Genomic DNA, 13,676 nt, shown 5'->3' with positions numbered 1-13,676 from the left:
CTCCTCCCCTCTCTCTCCTCCCCTCTCTCTCCTCCCCTCTCTCTCCTCCCCCTCTCCTCCCCCTCTCTCCTCCCCCCCTCTCCTCCCCCTCTCTCCTCCCCCTCTCTTTCCCTCCTCTCTCCCCCCTCCCCTCCCCTCCTCCTCGATTGAACCATCAGCACGCCCATGTCAAATGGGTAACATCAAAGGACATCCTCTGTGAGGGCATGAACTGCAAACCTTTTTTGCTGCATCAGCATTTGCTGCTGGTTCCACATCCGCCCTTTCAGAACTGGTGGTGTACAGTGCTTTGATTGATTGAAATATACAACACGAAAACAGACCTTACGGCCCGCCGACCATCATTCACCCTAGCTCCGTGTCATCCCACTTTCTCATCCATTCCTTTTAACTAGAGGCAATTTACAGAAGCCAATTAACCCACAAACCCGCATGTCTAGGATGCTGGAGGAAAACAGAGCATTCTGGGCTTTATTGCAATTAAACCAGAAGAATAGAGTGGCACGTTGGTGCAGCGGTAGAGTTGCTGCCTCACAGCACCAGAGCCAAGGGTTCGATCCTGACCAAGGGTACTGTCTGTGCGGAGTTTGTACATTCTCCCTGTGACCTTCTCCAGGTGTTCCACTTTCCTCCCACATCCCAAAGACGTGCAATTGGCCCTAGCGTGTAGGCTCTATAGTCTAAAGAAAAATTGGCATTGCGTTGTTTTATAGCGTGATATTTTTTTCCCCACTTTTACTTGAAGCATATTAACAAATGGGGAAGGAGGTGTCTTTTGATTGTGCAGAACAGAGAGTCACGTGGTTAAGTCTCCAATATTATGTTAAAAAACACTTTTCAGTCTTTTGCCATTGTCCGCTGCATGATCGGTAGGTATATGGCTCGGATAATCAATCTCCACATTGTCTCCACTCTCAAAAACAGACACAGTTTCAAATAGCTCAGCGGGTCAGAGACAGCACCCGGAGTCAGGATCAAACCCGGGTCTCTGGAACCAAGGCCGCAACTCTACCGTTGTGCCACCGTGCTGCCCTGCATTTATAGAGTAAAAACAAGGAGCTGCAGATGCTGCTTTACAAAAAGTACTGGAGTCACTCAGCAGGTCAGGCGGCATCTCTGAAGCACATGGATGGGTGACGTTTCAGGTCGGGACCCTTCAGACCGATTGTAGTAGGGAGGAGAAAGCTGGACAAGAGGTGGGGGCGGGACAAAGTCTGGCAAGTGATAGGTGGAGACACAGGTCCTTTTTTTTAATGAAAAAGACACAAAATGCTGGAGTAACTCAGCAGCTCAGGAAGCATCTCTGGAGAACAGATAAGTGACGTTTCGCGTCTGGACCCTTCAGATGAAACGCCACCTATCCATGTTCTCCAGAGACACTGCCTGACCTGCTGAGTTACTCCAGCACTCTGTGAAACGCCACGTATCCATGTTCTCCAGAGACACTGCCTGACCCGCTGAGTTACTCCAGCACTCTGTGCCTTTTTTAAGTGATAGGTGGATACAGGCGTGGGGAGTTGATTGATTGGCAGATGGGTGGACAAAGGGTAGAGGTGAAAAGGAGACGAAAGGGTGGTAAAATAATGAGAGAGGAAGAGGTGTAAATTGTGAAGCCATAACAAGGGATGTAGAAGACATCCTTCTTACAAGGGATATAACTCCCCTTGCCTGTATCTACCTATCATTTAAAAAAGAGCTGGAGAAACTCAGCGGGTCAGGCAGCGTCACTGGAGAACGTGGATAGGTGTCGTTTCATCTGTGTTACCCACACTGTGGCTCTTGCAAGAATCCAAATCGGGGGAAAAAAATGTAAATGAAAAGCGTGCTGATTTTTGACTGCTCTTCATCGCCTGACCTACCACACACCGCATTGGAGATCCTCAGACCACCTTTAATCGGACTTTACTGGACTTTATCTTGCGCTAAATGTTATACCCTCTACGTCTGGGACAAGTCTCACCCCGGCTGCTCCCTCATCTCCCCTCTCCCGCAAAAGGTACAGAAGTGTGTAAACGCACACCTCCAGATTCAGGGACAGTTTCCTCCCAGCTGACCCGTCCTCTTACCAGCTAGAGAGTGGTCCTGATCTCCCATCCCACGGCGGCACGGTGGCGCAGCGGTAGAGTTGCTGCCTTACAGCGAATGCAGCGCCGGAGACTCGGGTTCGATCCTGACTACGGGCGCCGTCTGTACGGAGTTTGTACGTTCTCCCCGTGACCTGCGTGGGCTTTCTCCGAGATCTTCGGTTTCCTCCCACACTCCAAAGACGTGCAGATATGTAGGTTAATTGGCTGGGCAAATGTAAAAAAAAAATTTTTAATTGTCCCTAGTGTGTGTAGGATAGTGTTAATGTGCGGGGATCGCTGGGCGGCGCGGACCCGGTGGGCCGAAGGGCCTGTTTCCGCGCTGTATCTCTAATTCTAAAAAAAATCTACCTCATTGGAGACCCACGGATTATCTTTAATGGGACTTTACTGGACTCAATCTTGCACTAAAGGTTAATCCCTTTATCCTGTATCTACACTGTGGTGGCCTGATTGTAATCATGTATTGGGTTTCTGCTGACTGGATACCACGCAACAAAAAAGCTTTTCACGTGACAATAATAAACTTAACTATAAAACTGGTTCTGAATCACTTAGAGTCACGCAGCATGGAAACAGGTTAAACTAAAATAAACTAAATCTTTTGTTTGCATTTCTGTTCTCAAAACCAGGAACTGAAGCTTGGATCTTCCTCCTCTTCCCCACCCTAAGGCTTTCAGAATGCCAGTTGATTGGATCGGCTGCTCTTATGCTGCCGTGGTGATGCTGAGTGGTATCCTCGGATACACTCGAAGAGGTACAGTACTTTATGGACATTACTTGCAGTTCAATGTCTGCCACTTAAAAATGCCCAAAGACAGGCAAGGACACAAATTCAATTTAGACAGAAAATGCTGGAGTTACACAGCGGGTCAGGCAGCATCTCTGGAGAACATGGATAGGTGACATTTTGGGGGGCGAGACCCGTCTTCAAACCTATTGTTACAGAGGAGAGAAAGCTGAAAAAGAGGTTGGAGTCCGAAGAGTCCCGACCCGAAACACCACCTGTCCATTCTCTCTAGAGATGCTGCCTGAACCGCTGAGTTACTCCAGCATTTAGTGTGGTATAAACCAGCATCTGCAGTTTGGATTTTATTAGATTACTAGACAAAGTGGACCCGTTGGGCCCAAACCTCTCCTGCATTGGTGCAACGCCCTGTCCTCCCACCCCCTCCCCTCTCTCCTCAACCCCCTCTCCCTTCTCCCCCTCCTCCCCTCCCCTCCCCATCCCCTCTTAAACTTTAAAATGTGAATAACTTAAAAAATATAACACCGATTTTAATAAAACTACTTGCATTATCACTAAAGTGACAATGGTGAGTAAGGTGGGCCTAAAATTGTCGCGTTATCGTGTACCGTTTTGGCTGAAGTTCAGTCACAAACAAGATAACAAACGAGAGTTTTAGTATATAGATTATAAATTTAGTTTAGTTTAGAGATACAGCGTGGAAACAGGCCCTTTGGCCGAAGGGCCTGTTTCCACGCTGTATCTCTAAACTATACTCAATTTATAATAATCTAATAAAATCCAAACTGCAGATGCTGGTTTATACCACACAAAATGTTGGAGTAACCCAGCGGCTGCCCCGTTCACTAACACTATCCTACACACTAGGGATAATTTACAACTTTACAGAAGCCAACTAACCCACAAACCTGCACATCTTTGGAGTGTGGGAGGAAACCCACACGGTCAGAGAGAGGACGTACAAACTCCGTACTGACAGACCCCTAGTCAGGATTGAACCCGATTCTCTGGCGCTGTAGGACAGCAACTATACGACTGCACCTCCCTAAACATATTCTTCTTTGTCATTATGGCCCTGACCTTTAACGTAGTGCTTAGTCTTCGTTTTGTTGTTTTAAATTTGGAGATGCAGCAAGGAAACAGGCCCTTCGACCCACTGTCCTCACACCCACCACCGATCACCCGTTCATATTAATTCTATGTTATCCCACTTTTTCATCCACTCCCTACACACTGGGGGCAATTTACAGCATCCATTTAACCTACAAACCTGCACGTTCCCAGAGAAAAACCCTCACAGTCACTGGGGGAACATCCAAACTCTGTACAGACAGCACCCAAGGTCAGGATCGAACCCGGGTCACTGGTGCTGCGAGGCAGCAACTCTACCAACTATGTGCCACAGTGCCACGTTTGTTTTGATACCACTGCACCTGATGTCATGAAGTCCACACCGACCATCGATCACCCGTTCACACTAGTTCTGTGTTATCCCACTGTATCATCCACACACAACGCACTGGGGACAATTTACAAAGGCCAATTAACCCACAAACATGTAACATGAGAGCATTTTTCTATCTGATGCACTGGCGAAAGAAAACATAGAGAGCTACGGCTCTTTGAGAAGAAAATGTGAAAGGCAATAAGCTGGAAAGGATTTACGAGGATGTTGACAGGATATAAGGGTCTGAACTGAGAGTTTGAGCAGGCTCGGACTCTATTCCTTGGATGAGGGGTGATGTTATATAGGTGTACCAAATCACGCGAGGAATAGACCAGGTAAACACACAGTCTTTTGCCCAGAGTAGGAGAATCGGGAACCAGAAGATATAGGTTTAAGGTGAGGGGGGGGGAAAGATTTAATAGGAACCTAAGAGGTAACTTTTTCACCCAAAGGGTGGTGAGTGTATGGATCGAGCTGCCTGAGGAGGTAGTTGAGGCAATTGCAACGTTTAAGAAACAATTAGACAGGTACATGAATTAGATAGTTTAGAGGGATATGGGCCAAACACAGGCAGGTGGGACGAGCGTACATGGGACACGTTGGTCAGCGTGGGCAAGTTGGGCCGTGGGGAATGTTTGCATGCTGTAATTCATCTATAATAAGATGTAATGTTTTTGTTCCCAGGGAGTGTGATGTCTTTGATCACTGGGGTGATTTTCGGATCCTTGGCAGGGTATGGTGCTTATCAAATCTCCAACGACCCGCATAATGTGAAGATCTCTCTGAGTAAGTTCTCTGTTCAGCGTCATTCTGAATGAAAGAAAATGCTATTGAATACCTAGTTAAATGAGCGCAGGTTATATTGTTGGGGTAGGTTTGTAGAGGGTGCTTTTGACGTGAGCTATCCTCTGATGTCTTCCTTGGGCGATCATTCTGTATGCGTGTGTGTGTGTGAGTGAGTGAGTGAGTGAGTGAGTGAGTGAGTGAGTGAGTGAGTGAGTGAGTGTGCATGTATGTATCTGCGTCTGTGTGTGCCTGGGGTTGTGTGTATGCAGAGATGCATGCATGCATGTGTATGTGTGAGTGCGTGTACATACATGTGTATGTGTGAGTGTGTACATGCATGTGTATGTGTGTGTACGTGTGTGTACGTGTGTACGTGTGTGTACGTGTGCGCGCGTGTAGTGTTCTGTTGGAGCTGCACCAAACTCTGGCTATATTCAAGGTCCCCCTTCTGAGCCATCCATTCCTCCAGGGAGTCATTGGACCATCAGGGTTCCTGACCAACTTCTTCCCCTCCGGGGAAAGACTCTGGGACTGGGTGTAGAATCCTCTCAAGCATTTGTGTTCAGACCACCTTGGCCATCAAGAGCCAGGTTTCGAGCCTGGGTCACCGAGTTCATATCAGGCCAAGCAGAATTTGCTGAGCAGAACTCGGCCATTTGGCCCATCGAGTCTACTCTGCCATTCAATCATGGCTGATCTACCTTACCCGCTCAACACCATTCTCCTTGTAACCTTTGACACCCTTACTAATCAAGAACCTGTCAATCTCCGTCTTAAAAATACCAAATGACTTGGTCTCAAATGCTGGAGTAAACAATAGACAATAGGTGCAGGAGGAGGCCATTCGGCCCTTCGAGCCAGCACCGCCATTCAATGTGATCATGGCTGATCATTCTCAATCAGTACCCCGTTCCTGCCTTCTCCCCATACCCCCTGACTCCGCTATCCTTAAGAGCTCTATCTAGCTCTCTTGAATGTATTCAGAGAATTGGCCTCCACTGCCTTCTGAGGCAGAAAATTCCACAGATTCACAACTCTCTGACTGAAAAAGTTTTTCCTCATCTCTGTTCTAAATGGCCTACCCCTTATTCTTAAACTGTGGCCCCTAAACGGGTCAGGTAGCATCCCTGGACAACATGGATAGGTCCCTAGTTACTCCAGCACTCTTGTCTTTTTTTTTGTAAACCAGCGTCTGCAGTTCCTTGCTTCTCCCTCCTAATTTACTGGTTGCTTTTTACTGTCAAATTTTAATTTCTGGCGCATGTTCTGATAAGCACAGATCAGCTCAGCCCCTTTTCGGTTTCATCAGTCTTTGTCTTTCCTTTCCATAGCTTTCCAGGCACAATTCCAGAAAACAGTAGTACTCGTCCCAATATGCTATTCAAACAGAATTTCTTCCACCTGTCTTGGCGATTGTTTATGTCCAATGAGGATATCTGATGGAGTCTGGCCTCGACCCAAAACGTCACCCCTTCCTTCCATCCAGGGATGCTGCCTGTCCCGCTGAGTAACTCCAGCATTTTGTGTCTGTGTTCAGTGTAAACCAGCATCTGCAGTTCCTTCCTAAGCAGGATATCTGATGGGCCAGGGGTGCTCCAACAGCCACCACACTGGGTGTGATCATGAACTGTGTGGAGGCTCCAGCAGGGGGGGGGCAGTGTCTGCAGTTCTAGTGGACCACAGTGCACAGGCCCAGAGCTCACTGGGGGTCAGCTGTCCCCAGCCTCTGCTGCTGCAATGGACACACGAGGAACTGCAGATGCTGGAATCTGGAGTGAAACCCAAAGTCCTGGAGTAAACCACAGCTGGTCAGGCAGCAACAGCAGGAAAACGGAGTTCTCCAATTTTAGTCAAAGTATTGTGAAGGAAGAAACTGCAGATTTTCACCAAAGTTAGACACAAAATGGTGGAGTAACTCAGTGGGTCAGTCAGCATCTCTGGAGAAAAGGAATAGGTCACCTTTCAGGTCGACACCCTTCTTCACCTATTTCTTTTCTCCAGAGATGCTGCCTGACTCACCGAGTTACTACGGCACACCCCAAAGACATACAGGTTTGTAGGTTAATTGGCATTGGGTTAAAAAAATTGTAAATTGTCCCCAGTGTGTTGGATAGTGCTAGTGAACTAACGTCTGGTTCTCGATTCCCCTAAACTGGGTAAAAGACTCTGCATTCTCCCTATCTAGTCCCCTCATGATCTTATACACCTCTATATGATCACATCTCAGCCTTCTGAACCCCAGGAATAAAGATCTAGCCTGCCCAAACTCTCCCTATACCTCAGGCCCTCAAGTATTGGCACCATCCTTGTAAATCTTCTCTGCACTCCTTCCAGCTTAATGACATCCTTCTTATAGCAGGGTGACCACATTTTATCACAGTACTCCAAATACCCCAAATAGGTATCAATGTCTTGTACACCTGTAACGTAACGTCCCTACACTGAATACCCTGATCGATGAAGGCCAATGCACCGAAAGCCTTCATGTCTACCTGTGACGCCTCTTTCAGGGAACTCATAGAAACATAGAAACATAGAAAATAGGTGCAGGAGTAGGCCATTCGGCCCTTCGAGCCTGCACCGCCATTCAATATGATCATGGCTGATCATTCAGCTCAGTATCCTGTACCTGCCTTCTCTCCATACCCCTTGATCCCTTTAGCAAAAAGGGCCACATCTAACTCCCTCTTAAATATAGCCAATGAACTGGCCTCAACTACCTTCTGTGGCAGAGAATTCCACAGACTCACCACTCTCTGTGTGAAGAAATATTTTCTCATCTCGGTCCTAAAAGACTTCCCCCTTATCCTTAAGCTGTGACCCCTGGTTCTGGACTCCCCCAACATCGGGAACAATCTTCCCGCATCTAGCCTCTCCAACCCCTTAAGAATTTTATATGTTTCTATAAGATCCCCCCTCAGTCTTCTAAATTCCAGCGAGTACAAGCCCAGTCTATCCAGTCTTTCCTCATATGAAAGTCCCGCCATCCCAGGGATCAATCAATCCCTCTGTTTGACAACACTCTTTGCCATGTACTGTGAAGTCTTGCAATGGAAGTCTTCAGAGTGATGGCTGCAGCACTCTGGGTTCTAAATATAGTGCTACCAGCCACAGCGCTATAGGCTTTAAACATAGCACTACCGGCTGCAGCGATGTGGGGTTTAAATCTCGCGCTACCGGCCACAGTGCTACATGCTTTAAACATAGTGCTACCGGCTGCAGCGCTGGCTGTGGGTCGCAGACTGTTCAGGAAAATTCTCGCATAACAGGTCTCGACCTGAAACATCACTCATTTCTTCTCTCCAGAGATGCTGCCTGTCCCACTGAGTTACTCCAGCTGTGTGTAGGATAGTGTTAGTGTGCGGGGATCGCCGGTCGGTGCGGATTCGGTGGGCTGAAGGGCCTGTTTCCGCGCTGTATCTGTAAACTAAACTAAACTAAATAAACTATTGGCGCTTGGACATGGCGGAATTTATCAAAATATCTCGGCTCTCAAGACAACAATCTTTCACCTCTCCATACAACTGCTATCCACACAAAAGTAAGGCTGTCACTAATACAGAATATAGCAACAAAGCATCTCCCGAGATGCTGCCTGACCTGCTGAGTTACTCCAGCATTTTGTGAATAAATCGATTTGTACCAGCATCTGCAGTTATTTTCTTATATTATATAGCAACAAAGAAGCTGGTTGATACACAAAAGGACACAAGGTGCTGGAGTAACTCAGCGGACCAGGCAGCATGGGGTCAGAGCGTAGAGTCAGAGCGCAGCAGGAATCACAGAGGGGGAGTGTTGGTCACACAGAATGCCCACCAGAGAGGAGGAGAACGTTTTCCAAGTCGGCAAGCCTGGAGGAGATTTCGCTGTGGCACAATCAAAATGTAGAAGCAAAGAACTGCAGATGCTGCTTCATACACTAAAAGACATAAAGTGCTGGGGTGTGTGAAGGGACCCGAAACATCACCTCTCCATGTATGCCAGGAATGCTGCCTGACTGGAGTTACTCCAGTAGTTTTGTTTACACATACAGTGTGGAAACCGGTCTTTCAGCCCACCGAGTCCGCGCCGACCAATGATCCCCGTACACTAGCACTATCCTACACACACAAGGGACAATTTACAATCTTTTATCAAAGCCAATTAACCAGAGCACCTAACGAACCGGAGCACCCAAGCACCCAATTAACCAGAGCACCCAATTAACCAGAGCACCCAAGAAAAACCCACGCGGTCACAGGGAGAACGTGCAAACTCCATACAGACAGCCCCCGTAGTCAGGATCGAACTTGGGTCTCTGGGGCTGTAAGGTAGTATCTCTATCACTGCACAAATGTGCCGTCAACAGTAGTGGGAGAGTCTAGGAACAGAGGGCACAGCCTCAGAATAAAAGGACGTATCTTGAAAATGGAGATGAGGAGGAATTTCTTTAGTCAGAGGGTGGTGAATTTGTGGAATTCTTTGCCACAGAAGTCCGTGGAGGCCAAGTTAATGGATATTTTATAAGCAGAGATTAACAGGTTCTTAATTAGTATGGTGTCAGGGGTTATGGGGAGAAGGCTGGAGAATGGGGTTTAGAGGGAAAGCTAGATCAGCCATGATCGAATGGCGGAGTAGACTTGTTGGGCCGAATGGCAGAATTCTGATTCTATGTTTTATGGCCTTATGATTTGACAGGATAACATGCAAACAGCGCTTTTCACTGCATCTCAAATGCATGTGATGATGAAAACCAGTATGTTTTGGGTGGAATTTGTAGATGTATTCCCTACGACTAAGTAGATGTCTACCTTTTCCTTACTGACAGTCACTGCTGGGATTTTGACAGTGGCGATGGGAATGCGATATCGGAAGTCTGGACGGTTAATACCTGCTGGTCTGGTTGCTGGGATCAGGTAACACTTCAAACTCTGCTCCACACCTTAGTTTAATGAAAGGCAAACTAAATACAATTGCAGAAACAAGGAGCAATTGTAAAAACAAGTACAGGTGTCAGGGGTTATGGGGAGAAGGCAGGAGAATGGGGTTCGGAGGGAGAGATAGATCAGCCATGATTGAATGGCGGCGTCGACTTGATGGGCCGAATGGCCTAATTCTGCTCCTATCACTTATGGCCTTCAGGAACTGCACATGCAAACTGGAGGAACAGCACCTCATTTTCCGCTTGGGTAGATTATAACCCAACGGCATGAACATTGATGCAGGAAAGAACTGCAGTTGCTGCTTTACACCAAAGATAGACACATAATGCTGGAGTAACTCAGCGGGCCAGGCAGAATCTCTAGAAAAAAGGGATAACCAAAGTTTTATAAAGTTGTAACCTGACTTTTATATTTCACATCGTTCTCGTATTTTCTTACAATATTACAGGAGCATGTTTGGTCTTTTGAGCTTGTGCTGACGCTCAGAGTGATCCATCAATACTATTCCCTGCTTATCCCTGCACTGATTCTCTCTCAGATGGCCTCCAACTCCCCGAATCCACCTACCATCGTTAGCAGCAATTTACAATGGCCATTTCATGTTCGTAAGTGATAGGAGCAGAATGAGGCCATATCACAACGTTTGGACAGGTACGCGGGCGGATAGGACGGCTTTAGAGGGATATATGGGCCAAACGCTGGCAAGTGGGACTAGTGTAGATGGGACATGTTGGTTAGTGTGGGCAAGTTGGGCCGAGTTTCCATGCTGTATGACTCTAACTATGACTCGATGTTATGACAGTCAATCTTCTCTTCCTACTGGGTGAACAATCAAGTCTTTGGGAAGATATTGCAGGTCACATGTTTCCCTTGTCACAATGAATCTGTACACTCAATCACTAATATTTTCTTTTTCCTTCTAGCCTTTTTATGGTTTTGCGACTTGTAATCATGATGTTTTAAATCTACAAGCAACTTGCCACAATATTGCTCAGAGTTCTGCTTCAACGTAATTAATCTTTGACCCATCTTTTCAATGGTAATCATTCTGCACAAAAATTCTTGAATGTGTAAACTTGATACAAAGTAAATAATCATTGGGATATCTGTTATCTCGGTCTTTGAGTTTCTGTTACTTGATGCACTTGATGTTACTTGACTGTAGTTAAGTTACAAATTATGTTGACAGGAATTGTTGAGTTCTTTATCAAGCACTTCATTGACAAAATTAATTTGCTTAAACTTGGGGGTTTTTTTAACAAACAGCATAATATTATCAGATGCATATACCCAGTTATCAAGATTTTTTTACTTTTTAAACTAATATTAATCAATGCAATACAATGCTTGCTTTTAGACTTTAGACTTCTCCCCTCCCCCATCAGACAAGAGGTACAGAAGGGTAAAAACTCACACCTCCAGATTCAGGAACGCTTTCTTCCCAACTTTCGACTTTCGAGATGCAGCACAGAAACTGGCCCTTCGGCCAGCGATCACCCCACACACTAACACTATCCCACACATTAGGGACAATTTACAGAAGCCAATTAACCGACAAACTCGCGCGTCTTTGGGATGTGGGAGGAAACCGGAGCACCCGGAGAAAACCCACGCAGGTCACGGGGAGAACGTGCAAACTCCTTACATACAGCATCCACAGCCAGGATCGAACCCAGGTCCCTGGCGCTGTAAGGCAGCAACTCTACCGTTGCAACACTGTACCGCCCAAACTTGATGTTTATATGAGATATTGATTTTAAACCGCCTACTTAGTTAGTGATTAATATGGGGTGAAAGTTTCAAATGAATCTTGAAAGGTTGCAAAAGCACATGCAGTTTTGTGAGGAATTAGCCAGAGGACTGCAAGCTTACCTTAACCTTCTTGAGCTCTCGGACTTGTGTCTGTTGAAACTTAATCAAATGAGCAAAATCTTGAACAGGCAAAATGAAATGTATAGTGGTGGAAGGAAGACTTGTGTCTTTATCGAACCATCAACTTTTGACGAGAATGATAACTGCAATGTTTAGTTTAGAGATACAGATACAGGACCTTTGGCCCACTGAGTTCGTGCTGACCAGCGATCACCCCTGACACCAGCATTATCCTACAAACCAGGGACGATTTACAGATGGCAATTAACACATAAGCAACATCTTTGAAGTGTGGGAGGAAATCGCAGCACCCGGAGAAAACCAACGTGGTCACGGGGAGAACGTACAAACTCCGTACAGACAGCACCCATAGTCAGGATCGAACCTGGGTCTCTGGCGCTGTGAGGCAAAATGTAAATGCCACTTGTTTTTTTTAGTTTTGTTTAGTTTAGAGATACAGCGCGGAAACAGGCCCTTCGGCCCACCGAGTCCGCGCCGACCAGCGATCCCCGCGCATTAACACTATTCTACACACGCTAGGGACAATTTACATTTTTACCAAGCCAATTAACCTACAAACCTGTACGTCTTTGGAGTGCGGGAGGAAACCGAAGATCCCGGAGAAAACCCACAAGGTCACAGGGAGAACTTACAAACTACGTAAAAACAGCACCCATAGTCAGGATCGAACCTGGGTCTCTGGCGCTGCAAGCACTGTAAGGCAGCAATTCTACCTCTGCGCCACCGTGCCGCATGTTGGGCTTGTTGTAGGTGGAAAAGATTTGTTGCCAAAATACACAGTAACTTTCCAGAAATAGTCTCTAAATGTGCTCTTCTATAACACACACTCCGCACAGGTGTTATAGAGTTGCACAGCACGGAATCAGGACCTTATGTTGTACTCGTCCATGGTGACCAAGATGCCTCATCAAAGCTCGTCCCATTTGCCTGCGTTTGGCTCATATCCCTCTTAACATTGATCAAGGTGCATAAATTGTTTTTAGTTTAGAGATACAGCACGGAAACAGGCCCTTCGGCCCACTGAGCCCGCACCAACCAGTGATCCCCGCACACTAACGCTATCCTACACACATTAGGGACATTTTTACATTTATATCAAAGCCAATTAACCTACAAACCTGTACGTCTTTGGAGTGTGCGAGGAAACCGAAGATCTCGGGGAAAACCCACAGAGGTCACGAGGAGAACGTACAAACTCCGTACAGACAGCGCGCATAGTCAGGATCGAATGCCAGGTCCTTTGCACTGTAAGGCAGTAGCTCTACCGCTACGCCAACGTGCCACCCCTATTTTACACATAGTTTTTAACTTTGAGGTTTGGTACCTGCTCAGCCTCTGTCCAGTTGCCTCATCCAGAATACTCTTGGAGTGTGACGTATGCACACACAACACCCGGAGTACTCTCGGACTGTGATGTCCAGCCTGTAACAGTTCACACGGGAAGATCTTGACAGTCCTGATACAGAATCGTTCCTTGGACACCTGTGGAGAATGAGGAATGGACTTTGTCAGACCATCCACAGCCTCACAGCGCCAAAAAACCCCGATTTGATCCTAACCTTGGGTGCTGTCTTTACAGAGTTTGACTGTTCTCCCTATTGCCGCGTAGGTTTCCTCCGGGTGCTCCAGTTTCCTCCCACATTCCAAAGACTTGCAGGTTAATTGGCTTCTGTAAATTGCCCCTTGTGTGTTGGATAATGGATGTGAAAGTGGGATAAGAAAGAACTAGTGTGTGGGTGATCGATGGTCGGCATGGACTTGGTGGGCCGAGTGGCCTGTTTCCACGCTGTATCTCC

At 46.7% G+C, this 13,676-nt stretch overlaps 1 protein-coding gene and 1 long non-coding RNA gene across 8 annotated transcripts in view; one reads left to right on the top strand and one right to left on the bottom strand.

Moving 5' to 3' along the window:
* tmem14a (transmembrane protein 14A) overlaps positions 1-11,099 on the top strand; it is an 11,826-nt gene extending 727 nt beyond the window's left edge. The window contains exons 2-5 of the mRNA XM_078398907.1: positions 2,717-2,841; positions 4,964-5,065; positions 9,873-9,960; positions 10,911-11,099. Of these exons, the coding sequence (XP_078255033.1) occupies positions 2,766-2,841; positions 4,964-5,065; positions 9,873-9,960; positions 10,911-10,950 (306 nt within the window). The 5' untranslated portion in view covers positions 2,717-2,765 and the 3' untranslated portion in view covers positions 10,951-11,099. The remainder of the gene's footprint in view (positions 1-2,716; positions 2,842-4,963; positions 5,066-9,872; positions 9,961-10,910) is intronic.
* LOC144593405 (uncharacterized) overlaps positions 1-13,676 on the bottom strand; it is a 58,453-nt gene that overhangs the window by 43,241 nt on the left and 1,536 nt on the right. For 3 of the 7 annotated variants that reach the window (XR_013547244.1, XR_013547238.1, XR_013547243.1), the window contains exons 1-2: positions 11,633-11,679; positions 2,067-2,291 (exon numbers count right to left, since the gene is read on the bottom strand). This is a non-coding gene — a long non-coding RNA (uncharacterized LOC144593405). The other 4 variants (XR_013547240.1, XR_013547239.1, XR_013547242.1 and 1 more) reach the window with 3 other exon arrangements.

This window comes from Rhinoraja longicauda, chromosome 5 (assembly GCF_053455715.1).
Source record: "Rhinoraja longicauda isolate Sanriku21f chromosome 5, sRhiLon1.1, whole genome shotgun sequence".
In the NCBI taxonomy this organism is placed as follows: domain Eukaryota; kingdom Metazoa; phylum Chordata; class Chondrichthyes; order Rajiformes; family Arhynchobatidae; genus Rhinoraja; species Rhinoraja longicauda.
This window is presented reverse-complemented; position numbering and strand designations above follow the sequence as displayed.